General features: G+C 52.6%; 9 protein-coding genes across 9 annotated transcripts; 3 read left to right on the forward strand and 6 right to left on the reverse strand.

Moving 5' to 3' along the window:
• Nucleotides 1–748: 748 nt before the first annotated feature.
• On the reverse strand, nt 749–3118 carry NEUTE1DRAFT_66152 (uncharacterized protein; the record flags this gene model as incomplete). The annotated part of the gene is made up of 1 exon (XM_009854345.1): nt 749–3118. The coding sequence occupies one exon, from the start codon at nt 3107–3109 to the stop codon at nt 1115–1117; it is 1995 nt and encodes a 664-aa protein (XP_009852647.1).
• Nucleotides 3119–3822: 704 nt separating this feature from the next.
• NEUTE1DRAFT_84842 (uncharacterized protein) lies at nt 3823–6504 on the reverse strand (the record flags this gene model as incomplete). The annotated part of the gene is made up of 1 exon (XM_009854346.1): nt 3823–6504. One exon carries the CDS (start codon nt 6502–6504, stop codon nt 3880–3882), a length of 2625 nt encoding a protein of 874 aa, XP_009852648.1.
• A 1899-nt stretch (nt 6505–8403) lies between these two features.
• On the forward strand, nt 8404–10129 carry NEUTE1DRAFT_123470 (uncharacterized protein; the record flags this gene model as incomplete). Its single annotated transcript, XM_009854347.1, has 3 exons — nt 8404–8536; nt 8611–9374; nt 9462–10129. The coding sequence occupies 3 exons, from the start codon at nt 8445–8447 to the stop codon at nt 9581–9583; spliced, it is 978 nt and encodes a 325-aa protein (XP_009852649.1).
• NEUTE1DRAFT_123472 (uncharacterized protein) lies at nt 10103–13253 on the reverse strand (the record flags this gene model as incomplete). Its single annotated transcript, XM_009854348.1, has 4 exons — nt 10103–12564; nt 12616–12969; nt 13041–13108; nt 13193–13253. The coding sequence occupies 4 exons, from the start codon at nt 13251–13253 to the stop codon at nt 10363–10365; spliced, it is 2685 nt and encodes an 894-aa protein (XP_009852650.1).
• Nucleotides 13254–13856: 603 nt separating this feature from the next.
• On the reverse strand, nt 13857–15437 carry NEUTE1DRAFT_95501 (uncharacterized protein; the record flags this gene model as incomplete). Its single annotated transcript, XM_009854349.1, has 3 exons — nt 13857–14321; nt 14518–14635; nt 15324–15437. The coding sequence occupies 3 exons, from the start codon at nt 15353–15355 to the stop codon at nt 14235–14237; spliced, it is 237 nt and encodes a 78-aa protein (XP_009852651.1).
• Nucleotides 15438–15937: 500 nt separating this feature from the next.
• NEUTE1DRAFT_123473 (uncharacterized protein) lies at nt 15938–17953 on the reverse strand (the record flags this gene model as incomplete). Its single annotated transcript, XM_009854350.1, has 4 exons — nt 15938–16388; nt 16449–17281; nt 17364–17538; nt 17616–17953. 4 exons carry the CDS (start codon nt 17871–17873, stop codon nt 16293–16295), a joined length of 1362 nt encoding a protein of 453 aa, XP_009852652.1.
• Nucleotides 17954–18813: 860 nt separating this feature from the next.
• NEUTE1DRAFT_130844 (uncharacterized protein) lies at nt 18814–21279 on the forward strand (the record flags this gene model as incomplete). Its single annotated transcript, XM_009854351.1, has 4 exons — nt 18814–19076; nt 19135–19197; nt 19273–19995; nt 20057–21279. The coding sequence occupies 4 exons, from the start codon at nt 19068–19070 to the stop codon at nt 21134–21136; spliced, it is 1875 nt and encodes a 624-aa protein (XP_009852653.1).
• Nucleotides 21280–21892: 613 nt separating this feature from the next.
• On the forward strand, nt 21893–23727 carry NEUTE1DRAFT_117596 (uncharacterized protein; the record flags this gene model as incomplete). The annotated part of the gene is made up of 4 exons (XM_009854352.1): nt 21893–22112; nt 22207–22244; nt 22566–22607; nt 22701–23727. The coding sequence occupies 4 exons, from the start codon at nt 22049–22051 to the stop codon at nt 23469–23471; spliced, it is 915 nt and encodes a 304-aa protein (XP_009852654.1).
• Nucleotides 23728–24075: 348 nt separating this feature from the next.
• Nucleotides 24076–24381, reverse strand: NEUTE1DRAFT_111491 (uncharacterized protein; the record flags this gene model as incomplete). The annotated part of the gene is made up of 1 exon (XM_009854353.1): nt 24076–24381. One exon carries the CDS (start codon nt 24379–24381, stop codon nt 24076–24078), a length of 306 nt encoding a protein of 101 aa, XP_009852655.1.
• Between the last annotated feature and the right edge of the window lie 880 nt (nt 24382–25261).

Below are 25261 nucleotides of genomic sequence, written 5' to 3' on the forward strand. Positions count from 1 at the left end.
ACTCTGTACTTGTCTAATTACTCCAATCACCATCCATCCATCCATCTATCCATCCTCCGCCCCTATGTTCATCATCGAACCCCTAAACTTGACTACCCAAGGTAGGTAGGTAGTAGTTAGGTAGGTTATGTACGGAACCAACAAACACACGGACACTTAACGGCTTCTTCTATCCCTCCAGTGATTACCTAACAAACCTCACACGACTCCAGTACCCCCCTACCTTTATTATTCATCTACCTAGGGTAGGTATTCTACGGATCCGTCACCCATTTTAGGTAGTTGAATGAATTCATTAGGTAGGTAGAGGTACACTTCTAGGTTTCCAGCTTCTAGGTTTCCTGAGGTTTCCAGGTTGATATAGGCTGATAGGTAGGGTTACAGGTTGATACCTCAGAGGTAGGTAGGCTGGTATATCTGGCGGGACATGGTATGTCTCGAAAAGATCTTGTAGAGCCGAGTACAGAGCTGAGTACAGTGTATAGAGTGCAGCGCAGAGTGTAGATTTAGAGTGCAGTGTATAGAGTGCAGTGTATAGAGTGCAGTGTATAGAGTGCAGTGTATAGAGTGCAGCGCAGAGTGTAGATTTAGAGTGCAGAGCATAGAGTGCAGAGCTAGAGTGTAGCGCATGGAGTGTTGATATCGGAATATCTTCAATGCAGATATAGGTAGGTAGGTAGGTAGGTAGGTAGGTAGGTAGGGAAGTAGTGAATAAGCAACTAGGTAGGTAGGTAGCTGGTCTTGATTGCGGACGGTGTCAAGGGTAAATTGTATACAAGTAGCTAGCTAGCAATGAAGTCTTGTTCATTCGTCAATGGTAAACGGTAGGTGGTAGATGGTACTCTTTCATCTCCTTCTTATCTTTCTTTCTTCTTCTCTTCACCATTCTCCCTAACACAAACCACACTTCAAAAACGATGAATTAACTATGTACAATTACAAGTTCCATAACACATACCATAACCACCATGTTGATATCATCCCTTTCCTTCCGAAGCTTCAGTTATTGATTCTTAATTCTATACATCCACATAAGGTAGGTACCATCGTATAACCCTCATCACTACATGCATGATCTTCTCTTCTCAAACCATCCACATTACCTCATTCAGTTTCAGTCAGAATCAAACCACCCCCCGCTCTTCCCCCTCTTTCTCTCACTCCCCATCCCCCCCGCATACTTCTCCTCTTCCTCCGCCCACTTCTCCCTCTCCATCTCTTTACGCGCCAAGTACGCCCTCGCAAACCTCCACGCCTCCCAATCCGCCAAGTTCCACGCCTCCACCGCCTCGCGAATCTTGATTTCTTCCTTGGTCACATGAATCTTCTTGTTTTTATTGTCGGCTGCTCCTTCGCCATCATCCGAGGCAGCAGACGAAACAATCGTCTTGGCGATCGACAGCAGATTCGGTTCCAGCTTGAGATCCTGCTCCGTAGGGACCGGGCCCTCTTTTTCGTCGTGCAGGGGAGGCAAGATGAAATTATCCTTGGGTTTATGGATTTCGCTCTCGATCTTCTCGGTGGCGTCGTCATGTTTGTGTTCTCCTTCTTCTTTGGCCTTGTCTTTGGGGGAAGAGGCAGGAAGAGCAGGGAGGTCGAAACCAAAGTGCCAGTCGAGAATACCCTCGGGAGTGTCGTCGCGCTCGGCAGTGAGCCAGAGAGAGCGCGCAGAGCCGTATTCGCCTGCTACAGCCTCTTTGAAGCGCAGGACGCGAGCGCCGGCGGGGACGGCCTTGCCTTTGAAGAGATCGGTCATGAGGTCGCCTACCCAGGCGTCGCGGACGGATTCACGACGGATCCAAGGGACGGTGATTTGCTCGCGCATCGAAGAGAGGGATTGGATGGTGTATGGGTGGGGGACGGTGCCGATCGTGTACAGCGCTGAGCTGTTCTTGTAATGCGCGGGCGTGGAGATCTTGATGGGGTGCGAGGTGGTCGAGCAGGGCACGCACTTGGGGCGGTTAGGCGGGCACGAGGACGGCAGCGGATTGTTGGCCGGGCAGGAAGCCAGGCGCAAGGCGACAGAGTACGAGGGCGCAATCATGTGCGTCGTGTGTTGAGGGAGAGGCTTGACGACCGCGATGCCCTCCGAGAAGAGGCTCTGCCAGGTCTGGTGCAGGTGCGCGTTGATCAGCTCGTTGAGCGACTTGAGGCCGGCGACGCGGTCGCCGCCGATGGTCTCGGCTACCTTGGGGTAGAGCTTGAGGGCGGAGGCGGAGTAGAAGGCGAGGGAGGAGGGCTCGGTGTCGTCGATGGTGAAGGGGCCGGCTTCCTTGGAAGCACTGGTGGCCTCGAGGAAGTTCTTGGCCGTCTTGAGGTTGGGGCTGGCGAGGGCGAGCTTGATGGCCTTTGCGACGTCCGCCTTGGGGCCGACGAAGAGACCATCGCCGAGATCCTTCCATCTGGTCAGGCCGGGAAACTCGCCGCGGCGCAGGTAGACCAACAGAGGATCGTCGTAGGCGCCCATGGGGAATAGGAAGTAATGCGCCAGCAAGCCGCCGCCCATGTTCTCCCAAGCCAACCAGCGCATCATGTCCGTCTTGAGAGAGGCGTCCATTCCCTCGCTGCGGTGCTGCAGTTCCTCGTACATGGGGTTGTTCATAGCCTCGGCAGGGCTGAGAATGATGGGCTTGAAACCCTGCGCCCACCAGGCGCGGCGCCACGAGAGAAGGATGTCGCTCTCGACTTCCTTGGTGGCCTTTTCTCTTTCGATGGTGTTGTCATAGTAGACGTAAATGGGCGGGCGCTGGGCGAGCTCGGGCAGGAGAGAGCGGCTCTCGTCGAGGGTGACGGAGCTGCTGAAGGGGTACGACAGCCATTTCCAGTTGGCGTACCAGGAGGACTGGCCGTAGGTGTCGTTCTTCTGGCGTGGGGGCGCGTGGGCCGGTTGCTTAAACGGGTTGACCTTGTTCCAGGGGTTCTTGATGGAGTCGGGGATCGAGAGCTTGTGGTCGGCGATCTGTAGGCTGGGACCGGTCGGGATGGCGCTCGGAAGGGTGAAGAGAAGGCTGAAGATGGCGAAGAGGGAAACGGAGACGAGGAGGAGGGAGAGGTGCCGTGACCCTAGTCGAGGGAGTGGCCGTCCAAAGAGGACGTATTGTCGAGGCATTGTGTTCGTATGTGCAGTTCGCGATTGATAGTTGCGATGGGGTTATTTGCGACAAGTTGAAGTAAACAATATTCTGGGGTTCTCGATTCGCGATTCTCGGAAGATCAGATCAAATCATTAGGTAAAAGGACACTACTAAGAAAAGGAAGAGTGGGAAACGAGAGTGTCGAAGAAGGATCCAGTTCGATTAGAGATTGTTCATGGCTCGAGAAACTGAAAAGCAGGAAGCCAACGACGTGGACTGTCTGTTGGACTATGATAGAGTGTTGGTTGGAGGAGAGAGGCTGACAACTTGGAGATGTTCAGGAGAAGAGGTCAACTTAGTTCCATCCGACACTTTGTGATACAGTAGCGGGCTAATTGTTAGTGAACATCCCGCCCGCGATAAGGGGCAGCCGGGGGCGTTTTGTGGCTGTGGCTGCAACTTCGTTCGTTTACTGTGGTTGGGAGCAAAAGTTTAACCCCCATGTCAGGTATCTTGCACGGACCACTACAGAGAAAGCTTCGTGAGCACTGTGTGTTCATCAACATGACATGGGGGTTAAACTTACCCATCTCACCATAGTAGTCTCAAGTCTGGACACTGTGCGGCTGTGCGGCGGTGCGGCCGGCTCCAACCCTAACCCTTTACAGCACCCCCCCCCTTTTGACTTCAAGGCGAGTCTCTCAGATGAAGATACACTCAACAATGGTTACTACTGTATGTGTTGATGCTTCTTGTAACTTATATTAGTTAGAAGCATCTCAGTAGATGGGCTCATAGAGGTCTCCTATGCCTCCCTCTCCCTCAGCGCATGCAACATAGTCCCCTTCAACATGGCCAACTCCTCATCCCTCCTCTTCACCGCAGCCACCATGTCCATAAACCTCTGCTGCCACATCTCTTTCTCTTCCTCAGCCTTTTTCAGCTCCTCTTCTTTCTTCTTCTTTTCCAGTTCTTCTTCTTCCTTCTTGGATAGCTTTTTTCCTTGTCTCTTTCCCCCTCTACCACTCTTTTCACCAGCACCACCAGCACTTGACCCTTCAGCAGCACTCTCTCCCTCACCCGCTGCAGCACCTTCAGCAGCAGCAGAAGAAGAAGTCTCATCAGCCTTATTCTTCTTTCTCTTTCCACCACCCCATTTCCCAACTCTAATCACCTCCTCCATCGAGAAATCCCCACAGATCCCTCCCAACCTAAGTTCCCAAACCGCCGAAACTTTAATCCACTTCCCTCCACTTTCACCCGTCCCCGTCCCTTCCCCAGAGGCAATCCCAGACTCATCAAAAGCCCCTTCCCCCAATTTCGTAACCCTCAACCCCCTCCCTCTCCCGCTTTCGTGCCCCGCATCACCATCTACCCGTGAAGCAGGCCCCCCATCCCGATTCAACAGGGTATGCCCCCCCACCAGAGCCGCTAGATTGATCAAAAATCCTTGCTTGTTGCTTGCGTTCCTATGCAAGTTCTCAATAACCGTGTGACAGAACGCAAATGCTTCGTCGACTGAACAAGCGGGGATCGGATTCCCTGCGCTATCGAGCCAAGTGGCTGTCAAGATCTGGTGCATAAAGATGGATTCGACGTCGAGGAGGTTGTATTTGTCGACTGACGGGTCGGCGAGGGAGGAGGGTGTGAAGGGGGAGGGGCCGAGGGGACCTGTGTGGTTTGTGAGGGAAGATGGGTTGGGGTTGGGATTGGGGTTTGGATGTGTGGAGGAAGAGGGGCCGGAGGGGAGGAGTAAGGCGGGTTGTGATGATGATGATGATGATGATGAGGCTTGATATTGAGGGTGGAGTTGAGGGTGGGTGGCCGTGGAACTGGAATTATTTGTTGATGGTTGTGCTTGGCCGTTGATCATGAGCGTAGGCGGGGCCGGGGCTAGGAGGGGAGGAGTGGCGAGGCGGACTTCGTTGCCTACGCGCTCGGGTACTTGGAGGGAGAGGCGCGTGCGCTTTGCTGGGCGGCCGGAGGCTGCTGGAGCGGGGGCTTCTCGGACCGTTGGTGATGGTTGAGCTGGTGTTGCGGAGGTGGGGGTTTGGGTAGCTGTTGGGGCATTCGGTCGAGGCGGCGGCAAGATCGGGGTTTGTGATGGCGGTGGGTTATTAGGGAAGGTATGCTTTCCGTAATGAGGCGAGTCGCTCGATGCTGGGAATGCCGAAAAGGGCCCATCACTGTTGAGCTGTCGGTTGATGGGCGGCCGTCCTCGTACTCTACCTGTGGCTCCACCGGTCCTCCATGCTGATGATACCACTTTAGCCCCGTGGCGCCTACTTAGAGACTTGGGCTTGGAGCCTGAGGGGGTGATAGCCGACCTAGGCTCATCAGACCAAAAGTTGGTTCTTGTCGTGGGGGTAATGGCAGACTGGGGATAAGCCGTCATTGGAGTCTGACCACCATCATTGTTACCCCATGGAGCTCCCTGCCCAGGTACACCGAGCCTGGTGTTGTCAAAAGTAAAGACACTCCCCCTTTGAGCTGGGTGAGCAGACCAAGGTTCTCCACCTGGGGGCAGAGGGGACAGGGCATCATCCTCTCCGGGCTTCCTCCTGCCTCGCCGTGGCCTGATGTGCGGCAACAAAGCTCTGAGAGCCATGTCATCCTCGGCACGCACACCGTCTCTTTCGATCTCGCTGAGAGGAATAGCCAAAGGTGGGATGTCTACCCAGTAGTCGTGATCTCGTCCGACCAGATACTCGAAAAACGCGTCGATGTGCATCGAGTGCATCCATCTCTTTAGGCGGACAGCATATTGCTGGATTTTCTGCGAACTTTCACCCTTTTCAGGGTCAGGTGGGTCAACCCCCAGCTTCAGAGCCAGTTCGGCCCATGTTTTGATTTCCTTGTTCTCCAGCTGCTTGATCAGACCAAAGAGGACAAAGGTGTTGAAGGACTTGCCGCCACTCTTTGGAGGATCCGAAAATGTATCCCGGAGCATGACGGTGTCGGTGTCCAGCGGTACATGGGGATTACAGTGGAAGATGAAGTCGACGTAGGCATCCTCTATTGTCTCTTGCGTGATGTTCACGTCTGGTAGAGGAGGGCGGGTGGCATATGGTGGGTAATTTGGTCGAGGAGGGCGCGCTTGTGATGTGGGAGCGGGAGCAGCCGAAGCAGAAGTAGGAGCAGCAGCAGCAGCAGCAGACATGGCGGCAGATTGTGGTGTACTTGAGGCACCACCCGCTGGTTGACTGGTTAACTGAGTGGGTGTCTTGTCGGTGGGGGATGCGGTGGCAGACTCGGCAGCAGATTCGGCACTGGTGCTAGCAGCCTGGCCCATGTCTGAAGCCGGGTCGATGGAGGTGGGGGATGCCGTCAAGGTGCCGGGCTGAATTTGCGAAGCGGATGAAGGACCGGCCTGAGGATCCTCTGGTTGGTCTGACTCTGCTTCTTCCAAGGCCTGTTGGCCTTCCTGCATCGTGTTCCAGTTGTCACTGATGTGAAGCGTGGAAGCGTAAGGATGCGGCTGCTTCTTGAATGATTTCTTACTGAGTCAAGAGTTAGGATATGGTATGTAGACAGGATAAAAGGTGGAAATTGAGTGGTATTTACGTGACGGGCGGAATCCAGTGTATCATATCGGCTTGTTCCTTATAAGAAGAACTTTTTTTCAATGTTGAGGTAATACGATATGTCTCACACAACGCGTCGGACCGCGTAGAAGTATGGCCTCAAAGCCTATCAAGAGAGCTGACAATGAGTATGTTGTTTGTGCCGATGAATATCAATGAGTGTCTCCGGTGCTTATAAACAAGAGTTGAAGAAAAAAAGGGCAAAACAAATTGACGGGAGGAGCCGCAGAGCAAATTAGCGGATTTTGCTGATTGCTCCACCGCGAGGGAATTGGAACTTGGAATGAATCGAAGCAGTTAGCTTGAAGACAGTGAGCCTTCATCCAATGCTTCATCACCAGCTGTACGAGTGTCTGAGGATATCAAGCAGTACGGTATTCTGTAGAATCGACAAAACCGCAACTGGCATAGATAGTGAGTGGTTGGGCAAAATGGGCAGTGTCAATCGTCGAGGTCAAAGTCAATGGGGTGAAGAAGGGGGGTTAAACTGCACGGAAAGGGGATAAAATTGGTTGGTGGTTCCCCACTTTCCAGCCACTGATAGGCTGTGACTGGGCCATGGCTGAGCGCCACTTTCTTTTTGCCGTGGTATTTATAGCTTGGCGTTACTTGGACTGTAACCTGTACGGTACGTATTCGTTACATGTCACATTCCTGTAGCTGTGAGGCCGCCACCCTGGCAGCAACATTGACCATGAGGGCCATGTTTTGTTAACGGTAAAAATGCTGTGTATACTTTGGATAACGTTGACATATTCAACGGTCTTTCTGGGGCGTACATGACGTGCCGCCAGTCGCAGTCCAGCTTCGCCGCTCTCCCACTTACACACAGGCCGATGCGGGGCCCCGGAAAACGTGCAGAGGGCTGACTCGGTATTTACCCCAAAGACTTTGGATCAATACTCATCATACGAGATGACCGACGGTGATGGAGGCAGGCAGAGTGTATCAAAATAAAAGGGGTCATGCTGGAAAAAGGGTTCGGCTGTCATGCCACTCTGATATGGATCGTCCAATACCAACTCGGCGTTGAAGTTGCCGTCATTTCGTTGGCCACATCCTTCAACTCGTACATGTCGTCTGAATTATATGAGGCGGTCAGTATGGAAACCACAAAGAGAGGAAAGAGGATAAAAGCCACGATACGTAATATTGGATATACGATACCTAGTCAAACACTCAAGAACATGAAACAGCATTCCCCCGCACCATTAGAGTAATACAGGCAGCCCGGATACAAACGGGACGGGAATCCAATTACCGAATCCCAGGGCTTTCACATGATTGAGGTGCTCCGTGCTTGGCGGAGAATAATTGCCCTGTGACGTCGCTGTAACTTTTACCTAGTTTTACCCCATAGAAACCCCCAATTACAGTGGACTAGATGCCCCGGCCCGTTGTAACCTCCACTTGAGGTTGCTTGTTAGTGCACCACACGGCATGTGGCACCCACTCCAAACACAGCAATCGGACCTCGGCTGCTCTCTTGGACTTGTCCACCATTCAAAGAGGGAAAGAGTTGCTTGAACCGACCACTAGGTATTTACCGTAGCCATTAATTAGGATGTATCATCTCTTCGCTTCAGTTGTTTTCTAGTTCTTCCTACTCCTCTTCACAATACAAATAATTCGAAGACGGCGATAGCCTCTTTTTTCTTCCCCTTGCCTTGACTTGATACACTCTGGCCGTTCCCCGTTTGTTTCCGCGACAACCCCGCCGCCTCTCTTACACATCACAACTACAACAAACAGCAACAACATCATCATCATCACCAGTTTATTAAACATGTCGCAGTCCAAGCCCGTCGTCCCCCAAAATGACAACGTCGCCCACGCCCTCGCCGGCGCCGGTGGTGGCATCCTGTCCATGGCCTTGACGTGAGCATCCATATCCCTTTGTCTCTATCTATCCCTACTATAAGACATACGCTTACACAAACACCCACCAACAGCTACCCCCTAATCACCCTCTCCACCCGCGCCCAAGTCGAATCCAAGCGCTCCGCCGACACCACCTTCCTGGCCGCCGTCCAAAAGATTGTCGCGCGCGAAGGCATCTCGGGTCTCTACTCTGGTCTCTCTTCAGCCCTCTTCGGCATCTCCGTCACCAACTTTGTCTACTACTACTGGTACGAATGGACGCGCGCCTTTTTCGAGGCCGCCGCCGTCAAAGCCGGCCGGGCCTCCAAGAAGCTAACCACGGTGGAATCCATGATCGCCGGCGCCATCGCCGGTTCGGCAACCGTCATCTTGACGAACCCCATCTGGGTGGTCAACACGCGCATGACCACGCGCAAAGCGGCTGCTGCTGATGATGACGAGAAGAACGCTGCCTTACCGGGGGCACCGCCAGCTAAGAAGCCTAGCACAATCGGCACATTACTTGCGCTACTGAAGAACGAAGGGCCCCAAGCGTTGTTTGCCGGAGTGGTGCCGGCGCTGGTGCTGGTGATCAATCCCATTTTGCAGTACACCCTGTTTGAGCAGATGAAGAACGCGGTGGAAAAGCGACGCAAGATGACGGCCACGCTGGCCTTCTTTTTGGGTGCGGCGGGCAAGCTGTTTGCGACGAGCGTGACGTATCCGTACATTACGGTCAAGAGCCAGATGCATGTGGCGCCTGCTAGCGATGGCACGGGCGCGCAGAAGAGGGAGGGCATGATGGAGGCGATTAATCGCGTGGTGAGAGAGGAGGGATATGCTGGGTTGTACAAGGGTATGTCTTTACCTCTGTGTCCCTTTTGTCTTGGTTTTTTGTTTCCCAACATGATGAGCAACTTGCTAACGGTGAATGATGTAATAGGCATCGGCCCCAAGGTCACCCAGTCCGTCCTCACGGCTGCCTTCCTCTTCGCCTTCAAGGACGTGCTCTACGAGCAGACGGTCAAGCTACGGGGCCGCGTCACTCGCAAGGCCCTTGCTTAGAGGGCTGTTGTGGCCACCATGCCGAACCTCGCGAGATACTACGCTTAGTGGGCGAGGGATGCCATCTGCTTTCCTTTTTTGCTCTATCAGTTTGACGTCGAATTGTTCCTCAAGACTTTTGGCCACAACGACCGGCTGGTCTTGGACGACTACGACGATGACGATGACGATGAGGAGTGGCTGTAAGGTACGACAAGATAACCTTAGCAACAATCGTCATATAACAAAACAACAGCAGCAACAACAACAACAACAGCAACAACAGATCAACAACAACAGAACGTCTAGGTATCAGATACCCAGACATGAATGGGGAGAAGATGAAGTAGAAGACGGGGAAAAGCGGGAAAAGTCAGCGATGAGGACTCGAGGAACGATGATTTGATACACCCTGTACAATGCATGAGAGGCGGGCAATGTTGTCCAAGCGGGAGAACAAGTTAGCTAGGGAGTTTGGATTATGAGGGATGAATGTAAACTACTTTCGTTGTATTGTCTTTTCTTTGAATGAACTTTAGCTTGTAAACTTTAGCATTGAGTATTCCATCCATTTCCCTTTTGATTACACATCTTTGCTTTAACCAGTCTCTAAAGTTAGATAGTAAGGTAAAGAAGAATAATCTTGATATCGATCCAGTTCGCACACTTCGTCTAGTGTAACATCCACATGCACACCTTGCCTATCGTTTATCTCATACCTTCCCTATACCACCGTGACCCCAAACCATTCTATCTCCTTTTCGTTACCACCACCATCACCACCACCACCTACCCACTCCTCAAGTTGACTCGACAACCTCTACATCAGGCACAATCCACCACCAATGCCCGCCCTGCTCCCACACCTCCTCACTCCTCGGTACCTTGACCTTCACCACCTGCTTGATTTCCTCCGTCGTCCTTCCCTCTGCATCCATCTCCACCGCCTTCTTGATTCCTTCTTTCAGGATCCTCTCTGCTTTTTCCACACTGCGTCGATACCGACTTACGTTTTCCATCCATCGCTTGTGTCCTCCTTTTCCTGGTTCTTCTTGCCTGGTATTACCACTTCCTGCGCCCCCTACTGCTGTCGCTGTTGATCCGGATGTTGCTGTGGGAGGTGCAGAGGAAGGTATAGAGGAAGAGAAACCGCCACCACCACCACCGGCGGCGAAGGCCTCCCGTTCTCCTAAGCCTTCCAAAACCTCAAAGGCCTTCTTTGCTTGTCCCACTGCTTGCTGGGCGAACTTTAAGAGATGACTTGTTTTTTCTTCTCCTTCTTTTTCTCCCTTTTCTTCTCCTTGTCTCTCTTCTCCACCTTCTTTTCCTTCTTTTCCTTCTCCTTCTTCTCCTTCTCTCTTCCCTGCTTTACCACCGGCATTGACACCACCAGTCCCAATCCCCAAAGCATGCCCCTTCCACGTCTGGTAACTAGGTACCTCCGGCAAACTCACCGCCTTAAAAGGCTTCATGCGCACTTCGTACCGCTGTTCATCTGTGCCGTAGGGTCTGGGCGGTGGAGTTACGAGGGAAAGCCGAGAGAGAATGGTGTAGATTACCGAGACGGTGTCTGCGAATTCCCAGGTTATGGCTGCGTCGAGGATTGTGGATCTAAGATAGGTGAGGGAGCGAGTGAAGGCTGCTTCGGGGGTTGTGGAGTAGTGGTAGGTTGTTGTTCCGGTAGTACCAGCCCCGGAGGTGGAGGATGGGTCAGAAAGGGAGGAGGAAATGGAAACGGGCCAGCCGCGCGGGGGGTGGTAGGGTTGGGTTGGGGGGATCCAGGGGGTGGCGGGGATGGGAGGTTTCGTGTAGGAAGATGGAGGAGGCGGGTTGGACGAGGAGGAAGGAGAGGGGGAAGTAGAAGAGGTAGAAGAAGAGGAAGAGCGAAGTTCGCTGAACCGGTGGTTGGTAAACGCTTGGATGCGTTCCACATGCTGAGCTCTTGTTTTGGCCAGGTGGGAAAGATACCAGTACATGCCTGCCAGCTCGTCAGGAGCGTAGACCTCAAGCTCGAAGCCCAACTGGACTATCCACTCCATTAAGCGAAGCTTGTAGAGGTATGCCCACGAAGATAAAGGCAGGGAGTAACCTGGTTCGGAACCTGTGGTGAGCGTGGTCTGCGACTGGTAGGCTAGCGGCTTCTCGTCGATTTGGATCTGCAGAAGCTGGTCGATGTCTTCGGCGTCGAGCTGGACCTGCTCCCAGTCCTGAATCAAGTGGCAGAGCATGCGGCGAACGCGACACCGGTTCTGGCATAGCACGCGGAAAATGTCGATGTAGACTTGGGCGGCGCGCTTGCGGAAGAGTTCCATCTGGTGGGCGATGGCGAAGCGGGCTGAGTGGGGGGCTTCGACGAGGTCGTTGTTGGGGTCCAGGAGCTCGTGCGCGGGCATGACCGCGATGGAGAGGTCGTCGTCCATGACTTGGCGGATGCTGAGCCGGTCGAGGAGGACCATGTCTTTGAACAGGAGGTTTTGGAGAAGACAGCGGATGTAGACCAGCGGTTGAGGTTTCTGGGCTTGGTAGTGGAAGACGAAGTTCAGAAGGCTCTGAGAGTCGTGATAATCCAGAATCTTGATGGCGTCGATGGCGTCGCTGCATAGCTTCTTGAAGTGCTTCGCTGCTTCGTCAAAGCTGAGCGTTACTATCGGCCGAGGAGGCATACTACTGGCCAATTTCCGCTGAAGCTTGGTGCTGAATGCTTCGGGCACCTCCTTTGCCAGACCGGGGAGCTTGAGGATGGCTTCCCATACGCTGTGCATCTGACACCAGGGTATCTGGAGAGAGTCGGGGCTACCGCGATCCTCTATGAGTTCGAGAGCCCGAAGGAAGGCTGACCTAAGCTCAAGGCGGAATGAAAGTGCCTGTGTGATGTCGGTCCCGATCTCTGCCCTAAGTTCATGGAGCGTGTGTTTGGCTGATAAGATCTCATCCCTGATCTCATACCGGTCAATGTGATCCATGAGGTTGCGGCGGTAGGTGTTGGTGACAAAATCCTCTTCCTGTCATATATGTCAGCCCTCACTCACAGCATTTCGTCCAGCCGTACTCACCTCGTAATAAAGCTCATCCCTGATCGTCTCCAACACATCCGCACAAGTCCTCACCAGTCCCAAACAGTACGCCCTCAAAACAGTCGTCATAGGATCCCTTGGCGTCTTGCGATTCCTCACAAAGTCTGCCTCCTGCAACGTAGCCGGCGCCGGTTCCACCAGAGCTTCGATATAGACGCTGGTGAGGATAGTTTGCGCAAGAGGATATCCCAAATGCCATGCCATTTCGAGACAAAGCAGCTGGTCAATGATACCCAGGACCTCCGGGGCCGATAGCTGTCGATTCACATCGTAGGTTTCCTCAAGAGTTTCGCCGGGCGCTAAGCAGCCGCTGTCCATCTTGGGATCACCAATCTGGAGATGGTGTTAGTCATGTGTGTGCCCTGTGCATGCAGCTGTGAGGGATACAGAAAGATAACACATACCTCGAGAGCCCCGACGGCCTCGAACAGAGTGAAATAGCCATCTTTCACGATTTCACCCGTTTCCAAAGCTGTGTGGGTGGGAAGCGAGTGGTTAGCATCATCATGAGATCTCAGTCTGTGGAGGCAGGAGCTGGAGAGAGATGGATACCTACTTTTACACGCAGAGAGAAACTTTTTGGTTATGTTGGTGGCGATGATCCCCGGATTAGACATGCTGGGAGCCTGACGCTCCTCGAACAAAAAATTGCGGTCGTTGTTTGCGAGTGATAGAGTGAGCAGTTCTGATTGTGGTGGCACCAAGGAGGTCAGTGAGATGTCATTACAATGTTATAGCGGGGTTGTTGCCCAACGTGGTGTGGTAGTGGTGGTGCCGTTGTTGGATTAATGAATTTTTTTGGGGGAATCATGACTAAAAACAAACCTCTTTGAACTGCAGCTTGGTGGTCGTCTGGAATCATGGTCTTGTAATTACTTAGTATGCACTTGAGATGAACATTTGTTTTTTCGTGGTTAGGTGAGTGGAGGAAGTCGGGTGATGTTTGGTTCTGTTAGGGGAGGAACCTGAGTCTGTGCCTGGCTGGACTTCTTCGCTGAATGGTGGCGTCCGTGAGCCCGAATGTTAACGACTCCCCTTTGGGTACATACCTTGCCAATGGGTTGATGAGGCTGCCAAAATGACAAACAATTCTTTATTGATCACATTTTCTATTCTCAAGAACACAATCTTTCAACTCGACTGGTTTTTATCGAATAGGAGCCTACCGTATTTTGCATATCATGCAGTGCAGCCCAAAGAGGCAATGAGACGCTGTGCTTCAGGGAAAGGAATCCATTGTGCAACATCTACGACCTCCAGACCTGTTACCTCTGTCAATGAGCCTCACACCCTTTTTAACACTTTTTTCAAGTTCATTCGTATGTCACTCCAATTCACTTCTCATCAGTCACAGTCACTCCATACATGAATGCCAATAAACCGTCTATTGAGTTTCTCTTCCTCGCTCCCCCAATATGAATGATGATACAGCTCATACGTCTTCGGGCTTAATGACACTCAACAGGAGGTGAGGATTTGAGTGCCATGCGGGAGCGATTCGCGATATGACCCCATTTCTCTCATCTCCCGGTCCACCACTACACCACCATCCTAGCACATCGTCACGGCGTGTTGGTTGTGTTTGTGTGTCGATCCGCTTAAGAAGAGGGAACGGAGGTGGCGTTCTCGGCGGCGGCAGCGGCGTTGGCGGAGCTGAGGTTGACGGTCTCGCCAGGCTTGCCGTTCTGTAGTTTGAGAAAGTGGGGGGTGTGATTAGCGTCTGTTTCGTGTTGTTTACGTCCAGTACCGGTGTGCATCCATCTTCTCCATGGATTTTTTTTTTTCTCCATGTCTCCTCACTCGTGACATTTCCCCCTCCTCTTTCTTCTCCTCTTGTCTGAATGTTCCCCGAAAGTCAAGAGACAAAAGAATATTACTTACCGACCACTTAGCGAACTTGACCTCGGCAGCCTCGCCACGACGCTCAGCAATGATTCTCTTATCCTCCTTGAGGGAGCGACGGAGCGCACGAGAGGCGACCGCGAGGTAGCGGTTGTAGCTGTGATTTTTATGAACCGTGTTAGCCTTCGTTGTCTTGTAGTACTGTTTTCTCTCGTCCGGTCTCCTCTGCTATGTCCCTCCTCTTGCACTGCTCTTGATCCTCGTGTGTTTCCCATTCCGTGCGCTATCTGGTGCTTGTATTGTGTTTGTCTGTCGTAGCTCTGGGTGAATGCTGGCCTGCTTTGTTGCTTCGAGGTCGCCGTTGCGCATCGCATGCTCGCTTTCCAATGTTTTTGTCGCATTCGTGCCCGTCTCGCTGTGTCATCCACATTCGGCGCTTTTCTCGATCCAGTGTGTCGTGTATTTTCTCTTTCCTTTATCTCCCTCAATGTTTCCCTGAACCCGACTTTTGTCCATGACCTGGGGGTTCTCCTCCTCTTTCTCTCCCAGTCTATTTCATTCCACGTTTCGTAGGTCGCCCGTAGATTGTCGTCCATCGATCATATTTCCAATCGCGGGGCAATTACAATCCCAGATTTCGGCGCATGTAATCGTTGTAATCTCTTTTGTCGAGCTCGTTCGTGGGCAGGCAGGCTCGTCGATCCCATCCACCTCCTCCTCCGTCTCTCTCTTTCGACGCAGTTCTGCTCTGCTTCCTCCCACACTTCCACCGCGCTGCTCCATTTGTCCTGCCTCTCCCCGTCCCAAACCGAAGCCCGATAAAAAAGAAAAGACAATATACTCACGTAATGCCAGCGGCCTTCCAAGCGAACACCATGTTGGGCGAAGATTTGTGGGGTGGGAGGTGGGTGTTGTCTTGACGGTGAAACGAAGAAAGACTTGTTGCTGTCTGCTGCTTGCTGCGGTACTTGCTTGCGCGCGATTCACTCAACTCGACAAAACTGGTCCCCACCCTGGTACACCCACCCGCCCGACCACCAGGGAACCCGAGAAGCTCCGCTGCCCGAAGCTTCGTGTTGTGTCACGTGATGCCCCTCCTTTTTTTTTCCCCCTTCAGTTGTGACCCCAACTCCCCCAGCTGAGACGCCGCCCCAAGCTTCCTTCCATGCCATGACGAAACAGGAGCTACGGGCGCCCGCCGCCGCCAGGGCAAGCTCGGCAGCTTACCTAACAAGGTCAAAAGTAAACATCAACCCCTGATACCTATTTTGAAGGGACCTGTGTGGTCGATGTTTGCCATTGAGCGTGATATCGCAATTTGTAAACTTTCAAATGAGCTCAAGCATTCTCTTCTCTTCCAAACTACTTATCTTAGCCGTAAAACTCACTAGTATATCTCATCTCACCCCTTAAGCTTCACATGTCACTCTCATTGATAACAGGTATCCAATGTCAACAAAAGAAATAATGCCTGCTGCATTTTGTGTTTTATAGCTCTGCTAGAGAAGTAGTGGCGAGGAATGATAAAAAGTCTAGAGGTTTGTATATGCACAAAAAGTCGTCGGTCCCCAGCCGTTCGTTCTTCATCTCCCGCTTCACAACGGAAAGGTCTACAACACACTTCATCCCGGCCGGTTTTTGCTGTTGGTACACGGTTTTGGTTTTTGTCTCCCAACCCTGATGTCTTCTCAAAAAAAGGATTCCACGCCTTTCCAGTTTCAATCGGTTCGGTTCGTTTCGCGTTTAGGTATTTCCTCTTTCAATTAACTACGAATTGCACAACCCGCTCTGCGCCCCCAAAGTCTAGTCTACGTCTATACCTTGAGACCGAGATCCTCAGCATAGGGAAGGACGTGGAGGTCACCGACGGCGGAAACGGAAGCCTTGCCCTCAAGGAGCTTCTTGGCAGCCTGTTGAATGTTTGTTAGCATATCGTTTTTCTTTTCAACTTCTTGTAGGTTCACACATACAGCCTGGAGCTTCTCAGCGGTAACGCCCTCAAGAGCCTTGAGGGTCTCGGCAACCTGGATGGGCTTGCCACCGGCAAGAAGGTTGGCACCGGCGTGGACGAGGCCAGTGCCGGAAACCTCGCTGGCGGAGAGGAGGTTGAACTTGGCCTTGGCGATAGCCTTGGTGAGGTCCTCCTTGGAGACACCACCGGCAGCGATGGCCTTGAGACCCTTGACAGCCTCAACGGCGACCTTGCCGACGGCGGCACCCTTGCCGGAGATCTGGATGGCGAGGAGACCAGCATCGGAGTAGGCGTAGTTGTGAGCAAAGGCCTCGGCGCCGGGGTTGGCGGCGGTGGCCTTGGCGAGGAGGCTGAAACCGGGGGACCACTTGATGTTGGAGACACCGCCGAGGAGACCGACGAGGACGGAAGTCTCGGGGTGGGGGACGCCAAGGGAAGCACCGGGGAAGGCAATGACGATGGCGTTCTTGCCGTTCTTGGCAACGCGCTGCTCACCACCAAAGTACTTGGAGGCGGCAGTGTTCAGGTTGCCGGAGCTGGTGGCGGGAACACCCTTGAAGAAGGGCTCAACCCACTTCTCGAGACCGGCCTGGCTGGCACCATCGGCGACAACGGCGATGTTGGCCTTGTTGTAGGCGAGGTTGGCGAAGGCGGCGACCGAATTCTCGTTGAGGTAGGACGAGGTAGGGGTGTCGACGGTAGGGTAGAGGGGGGAACCGAGGCCGCTGTGGAAGGCGACGTTGTGGGCGGCATCGAGGGCGATGGCGGCAGAGTCGAGCTTGGCCTGCTTCTCGTGGATGCAGTTCTCGACGAGCTCGTGGAACTCGTGGGCTATGGGGCGGCAAGGCAACAACAACAACTGTCAACAACAGCCATCTTTTGATTTCGTGGGAGGGAAGGTATTATCACGCACTGGTGTACTTGGTCTCAGAGATGACCTCGGCAAGGAGCTCGGTGAAGTAGGGGAGGTCCTCGCGGAGGAAGGAGGCCTGGAGGATGACGGCCTCGCGGGTGTGGTAGGCCTGCAATTGGCCGCCGAGGAGCTCGGACTCGCGGGTGATGCGGAGGGCGGTTCTCTTGTTGGTGTTCTGTGTACCTCGCCAAGGTGTGCCAATTATTAGCTCATGGGCGTCTTCTCTCCGGATGCGGTGGACCGGGGACCTGCCTTGAACGCAAACTCCTCCAGACCGACGGTCAGACCGGGAAGGGGCTCGTAACGGGTACCGGCCTTTGCGACGACGGCGAGGCGGGTGGTCGGGCCGGAGTCGTCGCGCGAGGCAACCTTGACGCCGGCGATGGTGGTGGGTTCGTATGACGCCGCGGGAGAAGCAGCAGCAGCAAAGCCGCGCTGGGCCGTCTTCGCAGCGGCCGGGCGGCGAAGGGCCAGCTGGCTTCCCCTCGAGAGAGCCGATCGGGAGATCATGGTTGGAGGGGTCGATGTCGTCCAATTGACGGTTCTAGATGATTGCGCAGCGAGCACTGCTTGGAGGACTGAGCTTCACGTAGTCTCTCAGTATACTTAGTGTAGCAATTCCGACTCCGAAAATTCCCTGGCACCAGCGCCCCAGTTGCCGGGCTGCACGTGCACCGGCAGCTGCCCAGCCCGGGCACAGACCACCATCCAGCTGCACAACACTGCCAGGCCCGCCCAGCGCTGAGGCTCCCAAGGCGTGAACACCCGGCCACGCACGAGTCGGGAGCCGCACGACGGGCTGGCACAGGCCATCACCCAGCGGTCTCAGTGGTCAGCAGTGAAACACAGCTCATCATTGGGCGCGAACCAGCAGCAATCAAATGCCCCGCGATCCGCTGAAGACGACGACGGAAGCCAAGATGTGGATGTACACTACCTGTAGATATAAGCCCATCACAGGCCGGATGGACGACCCTTCCAAGCTTCTTTTATCAGATGGAAGTTTCCGGACCCGGGTTCGGTGAGGACAAGACGGCAAGGCTGTTTCATCTTCAAAAGTATATAAGTCAGTTTCCATGCCGGGCGGATGGATTTATTCATGTCGTTGCACGACTCAACGGGACCTGACTTGGGATTGCCGTCGGGGCAACTCTGAAAAAGTGGGTTGGGCTATGTATTAACAAAAGGTAGAGGTACGTACCTCTAGCTCCTGCACACAAGGTACAACGTACGGGTGGACGGGACCCCAGGGGCTACCTAGCGCGGTCTGGCGCGCCCATAGCGATTGACGCGCGGACCTGGAGAGTCCCTGCCGCCGCCGCGCGCATGCGACTCAAAAAAAAAATAATTTGGAGCATTTTGTCATTCGGATTTCCCCGCGGTCTGTCGAACATTCACCACCGAACTGTTGCAGGCGCATTGCATTTACTTTGCGCATAGTCTCTCACAGACTAGAAACAGCACCTGGTAGTCCCCCACCATGCAAAACTGACTCTCTGTGTCAACTTAATATATAATTTCGCTACTCCACCCTCTTCTTCTTTTCTTCCCCCACCAAACCCTGGAGATCTCCCATGCCATCATATCGGTAACCGCAGAAGCTCTAGAGATAGTGAGAGGATCTCTAGGAGCCACATCTTCTTCAAATTTTAGGTTGCTACAACACCGACACCAACGGCAACAAACACCATCTGATAGCCCACCATGGCGGTTGTATGTACTCGTCCTTCATTCCTCTTCGTTGTTCTCTTCTGACCAATGACTACCACAGATCAAAGAAAAGGCAGAGTGCTGCACTCTTCTTGTTGACGAGCTTTACGGCCAACTCCCCGCAGTAGGTTTCACTAACACCACCACCACCGCCAATGCCGATCCCGATTAGGCACATCGATACTGACACTTTCCATAGAGAGTCTATGCGACTCTTTTCCAACGAGGAAAGCTCTCGGTCCGCCTCATCAGCCAGTTCTCCAAACTCAGCGCCCGCCAAGTCAAAAATGGTCTTTGCGTCCTCCAACAACACAACCTCCTCTTCTACTCCGTCGACGCCAATTCGGGCGAGGCCGAATACTCCGTAAATCACGAATATGCCTACAACCTCGTGCGCACCGGCAAGATCCTCGAAATGGTGGACAACAGCTACGGCCCCGCCGGCCGCGACGTCATGCAAAATCTCCTGCTCCTTGGACAGACCCGAATCTCCGACTTGGTGGCCGCCTACCAGGCCAAGATCAACGAGGTCAACAACGATGACGCATGGCTGAACGACAAGAAACCCGAACTCGTGATCAAGAGCAAAGCGCAACTCAACTCGGTGCTTTGCCGACTCATTGAGGCCGAGTTGATCGATGTCATTCATAGCAAGACCTTCCAGAGCGCCCACGAGATTGAGAAGCAAGTCCACAGAGAGGTCATGGACGTGTACTTTCCCAACGGCATCAAGGGCACCAAGGCCAAGGTTGAGTTTGAACAAAGAGTGGCTGAGGGCCTTCGCAAGGTGCGCGAGGAGTCCAAGACTCTTAAGCGCAAACTGGCTCAGAATGGAGGAGCAAGCAAGCGAAGGAAGCTGGCTGTTGGCAACGAGACGAATGGGGCTCCGGAAGAAGAGGAGGACTTGGACCCGGCGTTGGACGTAGGTTATTTCCCATGGGACAAGGGTCCAATTGGTGTCGCTAACTTGCCATTTCCTCCAGCCCCGACAAGTCATCCGCATCAACTACGAAAAGTGCATAGTAGAACTACGCAGCCGCCGCCTTGTCCAATATGTCAACGAGACCCTCGGAGAGACGACAGGATACGTTTACGGTCAACTGCTTAAGCAATTAACCAAAAACATTTCACGCTGTAGATCAGACCCGCTCATGGACACGTTGACGCCGGAAGAGAAGGTGACGCCCTCGGTCACAACAAACGAGATTCTTGATAAGGTCAAGACCTCGATCGACCTCACACTCGGCATTGGCAAGATCCCGAGCAAGTCCATTTCGAAATCAGCCGCGGAGAGACTCACTCCTTTTGCGCCCAAGGACAAGATTCCCTTTATGAATCAAGACGATAGCGACGATGACGAAGAGGATGGTGATTACAGCGACAGCGACGAAGAGATGGACACCAAGAAGGAAAATGGGGACGCACCGGTCGCTAGGATGAGCCGACCTGAGCAGCTGCGGCAACATCTCCTGCTGTTGGCCGAGGGCCACCCGGGCTTTGTGCGTCACTGTGGAGAGGATGAGTGGACGGTGGACTTCAAGCCTCTAATGGAGAATCTCCGGGCGACAGAACTCGACTCGATCATCGAGCAGACCAGCGGTCGCCAGGGCCTCAGGTTGATACGCATCCTCCGCACCAAGGGCAAGCTAGGGGAGCAAGCGCTCCAGTCTCTCAGCTTGATGCGCAAGGTGGACCTTCAGCAAAAGATGCTGGAAATGCGTCTTGTCGGGTTCGCGCATACGCAAGAAGTGCCGCGCGACAACAAGGCCGACCCCAAGAAGTCCATCTTCCTCTGGTACTGTGACACAGAGCAAGCGTACAGCAGCCTGATTGCCAAATGCTACGCAACCATGGTGCATTGCCTGCAGGTGCTGGAGGTGCGGCGGCAAAAGGACAAGGACGTGCTGTCGCTGGCGAAGCGGACAAACGTCAAGGGCAAAGAGAAGGATATGATGCGTGACGAGTCGTACGCGAGGTTTGCCAAGTTCTTGAAGGACGAGAGGTTGCTGATGGCGGAGATGATGCGGATTGATGATACCTTGGCTCTTTTACAGGACTTTTAACTGTGTGAAGACGAGAATGTCATGTTTTGAGCGTTTTTAGCATAGGGACAAAAGCATTGTCATCATTATGAGTTCAGTCATCTAGGATACACGATGAATGACATGTGCAATCACGGTGTCCCTTTTGAACTCTGGACTTTGGATCAACTTCCCTAGGCATTATATCTAATGACTGCGTGATCTTGTCTTGAATACAATATTTCGGATGCTCAAAATGTCGGGATATATTTTAGTAGTGTACCTACTGTAAGCTTCATATGTAACAAAGCAGCTTCGGACTGTAGGTGGTTCAGATAAGGCTGGCGCTAATGTCCGATAAGCCCCGGATTGGCTGAACCAATACTAGCGTGCCTTGGCTTGGCAAGGGTTGCACTCGTAAATCCCGCTGTCGGAGCTCGTTAGCGCGAGAATTTCGCAGCTTGCGGTGCTGCGCTTGGGGGACGCCGCGGAGGAGGAGAGAAAAAAAAAAAGTTTCAAAAAATTTCGGTCGTTGAGTTCCGACGACTCGAGACCCCGTCAACCAAAGGCATCATCCTAGTGACCTACTGGACCTGGGCTACCTGAGTGACTCCAACCGTTCCCCCACTCAGTCCAGTCCAGTCCAGTCCAGTCTCCGTCCCGTTCCTCGTCCGAGGTGGTACCTTGCTCGCCGTACTGTGTCGTGTGTTTTCATATCTTCCGGTTCCCGTCCCGTCCCGTCTTCCCTCTCTCTCTCTCTCTCTCTCTCTCTCTCTCTCTCTCTCTCTCTGACTGTGGTCTGCTTGTGATTCATTTCCGTCCAGTTTCCCTCCCCGCACACACGCACTGCTGCAGCTTTAATTTCCTTATAACCCCTCACACAGCGGTTATATATCCCGTCTTTTTTTTAATCTTTGAACACCCCAACCACAACAAACAGACAAACAAGACAAAATGTCTCCCGTTGCTGCTGGTCGTTCGGAGAAGGAGTCCAACCTGGCTAGGTTGCTGGGATCCGGTATGTCTTTCTACTGTCTGCAAATGACGATGACGTCTGTTCTGTCACGCTGTTTGGGGAAAACATGTTGCTGATTTCTTGGGATGTGATGTAGGCTCTGCTGGTATCGCCGAGTTGGCCATCTTCCATCCTGTATGTTTTCACGGGTACCACTATACCACTGCTCACTGTCGATGTCACCGGTCCCTCTCGAAGTCACTTTTGTCCAGAGAAGTCCGGACGAGAGGGAAGGAAGCTCTGGAAGCTCTCGAAGCTCCATGCCATGCTACCGCTACCGAAACAGGCCAATGGCTGGTCTAGCAGCTTTGGTTTGCCGCATTGGTGATCTGGATTGGTAGCTGGCTGGAGCTGTCCTCGTCGAATGGAAAAGAACGAGAGAAAAGAGAGGGACAAGACACAGACAAGGAACTGCGAATATCATGAGCACCCTACTGACCTTGCTGGCTACAATAGGTCGATACCATCGCTAAGCGTCTGATGTCCAACGAGACCAAGGTTCGTAGCTTTCCTACCTCTTCCTGTTAACTGCTTAAAGCAGCACCTTGATGGCCACTTGCAAAACATTCGTACTGACTTACGTCTGCCCAGATCTCCAACACCGCCGAGCTTAACAAGGTCATCTTCAAGAACAAGGCCGAGGCCCCCTTCGGTCGCAAATTCGTCTCCCTCTTCCCCGGTCTCGGCTACGCCGCCGGCTACAAGGTTCTCCAGCGCATCTACAAGTACGGCGGCCAGCCCGTCGCTCGCGACTACCTCGGCACCCACTACGGCAAGGACTTTGAGAACGCCTTTGGCAAGAAGACGGGCAAGGCCATCATGCACTCGACGGCCGGTTCGCTCATTGGCATTGGCGAGATCGTTTTGCTTCCCCTCGACGTCCTCAAGATCAAGCGCCAGACCAACCCCGAGGCCTTCAAGGGCCGTGGCGTCTTCAAGATCGTCAAGGACGAAGGCTTCGGCAACTTGTACCGCGGCTGGGGCTGGACGGCCGCCCGCAACGCGCCCGGCTCGTTCGCGCTGTTTGGCGGTTCCGCCTTCGCCAAGGAGTTCCTCTTTGGTCTGAACGACTACAACAAGGCGACGTGGTTCCAGAACTTTGTCGCTTCCATTGCTGGTGCCTCTGCCTCGCTCGTCGTCTCGGCCCCCCTCGACGTCATCAAGACCCGTATCCAGAACCGCAACTTCGATAACCCCGAGTCGGGCTTCCGCATCTTGACCAACATGGCCAAGAACGAGGGCGCCGGTGCTTTCTTCAAGGGTCTGGTGCCCAAGCTCTTGATGACGGGCCCCAAGCTTGTTTTCTCTTTCTGGCTGGCGCAGACTTTGATTCCTGCCTTTGATATTGCTTTCCGCAAGTAAGCGGGGGAGTTCAGTGTCGATGAGGAATGAGCAAAAATAACAACAAAAATCGGCGTTTGTTTTTGGATCGGAAAGCCTTTTTGATGGGTAGACATGATCTGTCATCATGTTTTGTTTCGCCATCTGTTTGTAACAATATCATTGTGCGTGTGAGCCGGAGTGATTGGGAGGGTTATCTAAAGGTTCATGATAGAATATTCCCCGGCGTTGTGTGGATGTGTGGGCAAAAATAAATTTTTCTCGTTGATATATTCACAACCTTCTGACTTTTAATTTTTCCCTGTGAATATTGGTTTCTCGGAGATTAGAACACGGCGTAGCATCGGCTCGAATCGCCCTTACTTCTCTCATCAGGTCCAGATTCCAGAGTCAGCATTTCATTCAGTGATATTTCCGTTCTAGCGACAATACCGTCCGGGCAAGTTCCATGGCCTATGGTTCGGGATCTTCTGGTGCTCTTGATCTTCTTCATTCATCCGGAACTTGTTTTCTTCTCTTTGTCTCCTTTTTTTTCCCTCTTTCTCTGTCTTTTGTAGAGAATTATTCATCATTTATGGCTCTGGCAGCATGAATGGACCTGTGCTTAGGTAGTTACACACTCCGCTCAGCGGCATGTTGATTTCTCATTCTTCTTCTTCTTCTTCTTCTTCTTCTTCTTCTTCTTCTTCTTCTTCTTCTTCTTCTTCTTCTTCTTCTTCTTCTTCTTCTTCTTCTTCTTCTTCTTCTTCTTCTTCTTCTTCTTCTTCTTCTTCTTCTTCTTCTTCTTCTTCTTCTTCTTCTTCTTCTTCTTCTTCTTCTTCTTCTTTACCTCGTTCTCCAACAGCCCAAGCAGTGAAAAAAAACTCCCCTTCAATGTTGGAATTTGATATAAAGTTCTCCCTCGCTCGCTCGGAGACGGGAAAAGGTTCATTTTACCTTTTATTATCACCCATACCACGTTCCGAGAATCTGAATCCGTGTTTTCCTACCTACCTCAGAACATGATAGGTATCTCTACTTATTACTTCTCATCCTCTCCTCTCTCTCGGTCAGCTATTATTCCTCCCTCCCTCCGTCATGTTCATAAAAGAGATCTTCTGCCCGTATCAGGCCCAGCGTAACTGAAACTCCACGTTAATGATACATAGCATCCAGATCGATCCATGTCGGGCCCAGATCTCTCTCTCTCTCTCTCAGATCAATCTACCTATCTCAGTCTTCACAATAACAAATTTCTACGTCTAGGACCACCATGTCCACTAGAACTACCTTGGCATCCTCGAAATGATTGCCATTACCGAGTTCTTCTCGCTTTTCTATAGGTAATCGTTCATCCTGGTGCTTATCACAAAAACTACCTCCATCCAAGCCCAGGAGGAGCTAATTTTATTACGAGTTGGTAGAACAATTTAGATTAGCCTCACATATTGAGGCAGCTTTCTCTTCGCGCTTGTCTGGAAATGAGAGTGAGCCTTGTGCCTGGAATCGGTCCATTTGCTACTAGTTGATAGCAGCTTGGATCGACAAAAGCAACATATTGCAACTATTCCTAGACGCTATGAGGACACTCTGGGATTCATGCTCAGATACCAGATGCAAAAACATTCGCAATGACATATGTACCCTGTGATTAAGTCTCAATCAGTGAATAATCTGCATTCTCATGAATTCACCATAGATCCATCCTTCGTCTTATGGTATTCAGCATCTTTCTGTGGGACGTAACTGAGCCTGATCGCGATTCATGACTTGCATCATTGTGTATCTGCCATGTATACAATAACAGACACCATCACAATCAATCACACAAT

This window comes from Neurospora tetrasperma (genome assembly GCF_000213175.1).
Source record: "Neurospora tetrasperma FGSC 2508 unplaced genomic scaffold NEUTE1scaffold_4, whole genome shotgun sequence".
NCBI lineage: Eukaryota > Fungi > Ascomycota > Sordariomycetes > Sordariales > Sordariaceae > Neurospora > Neurospora tetrasperma.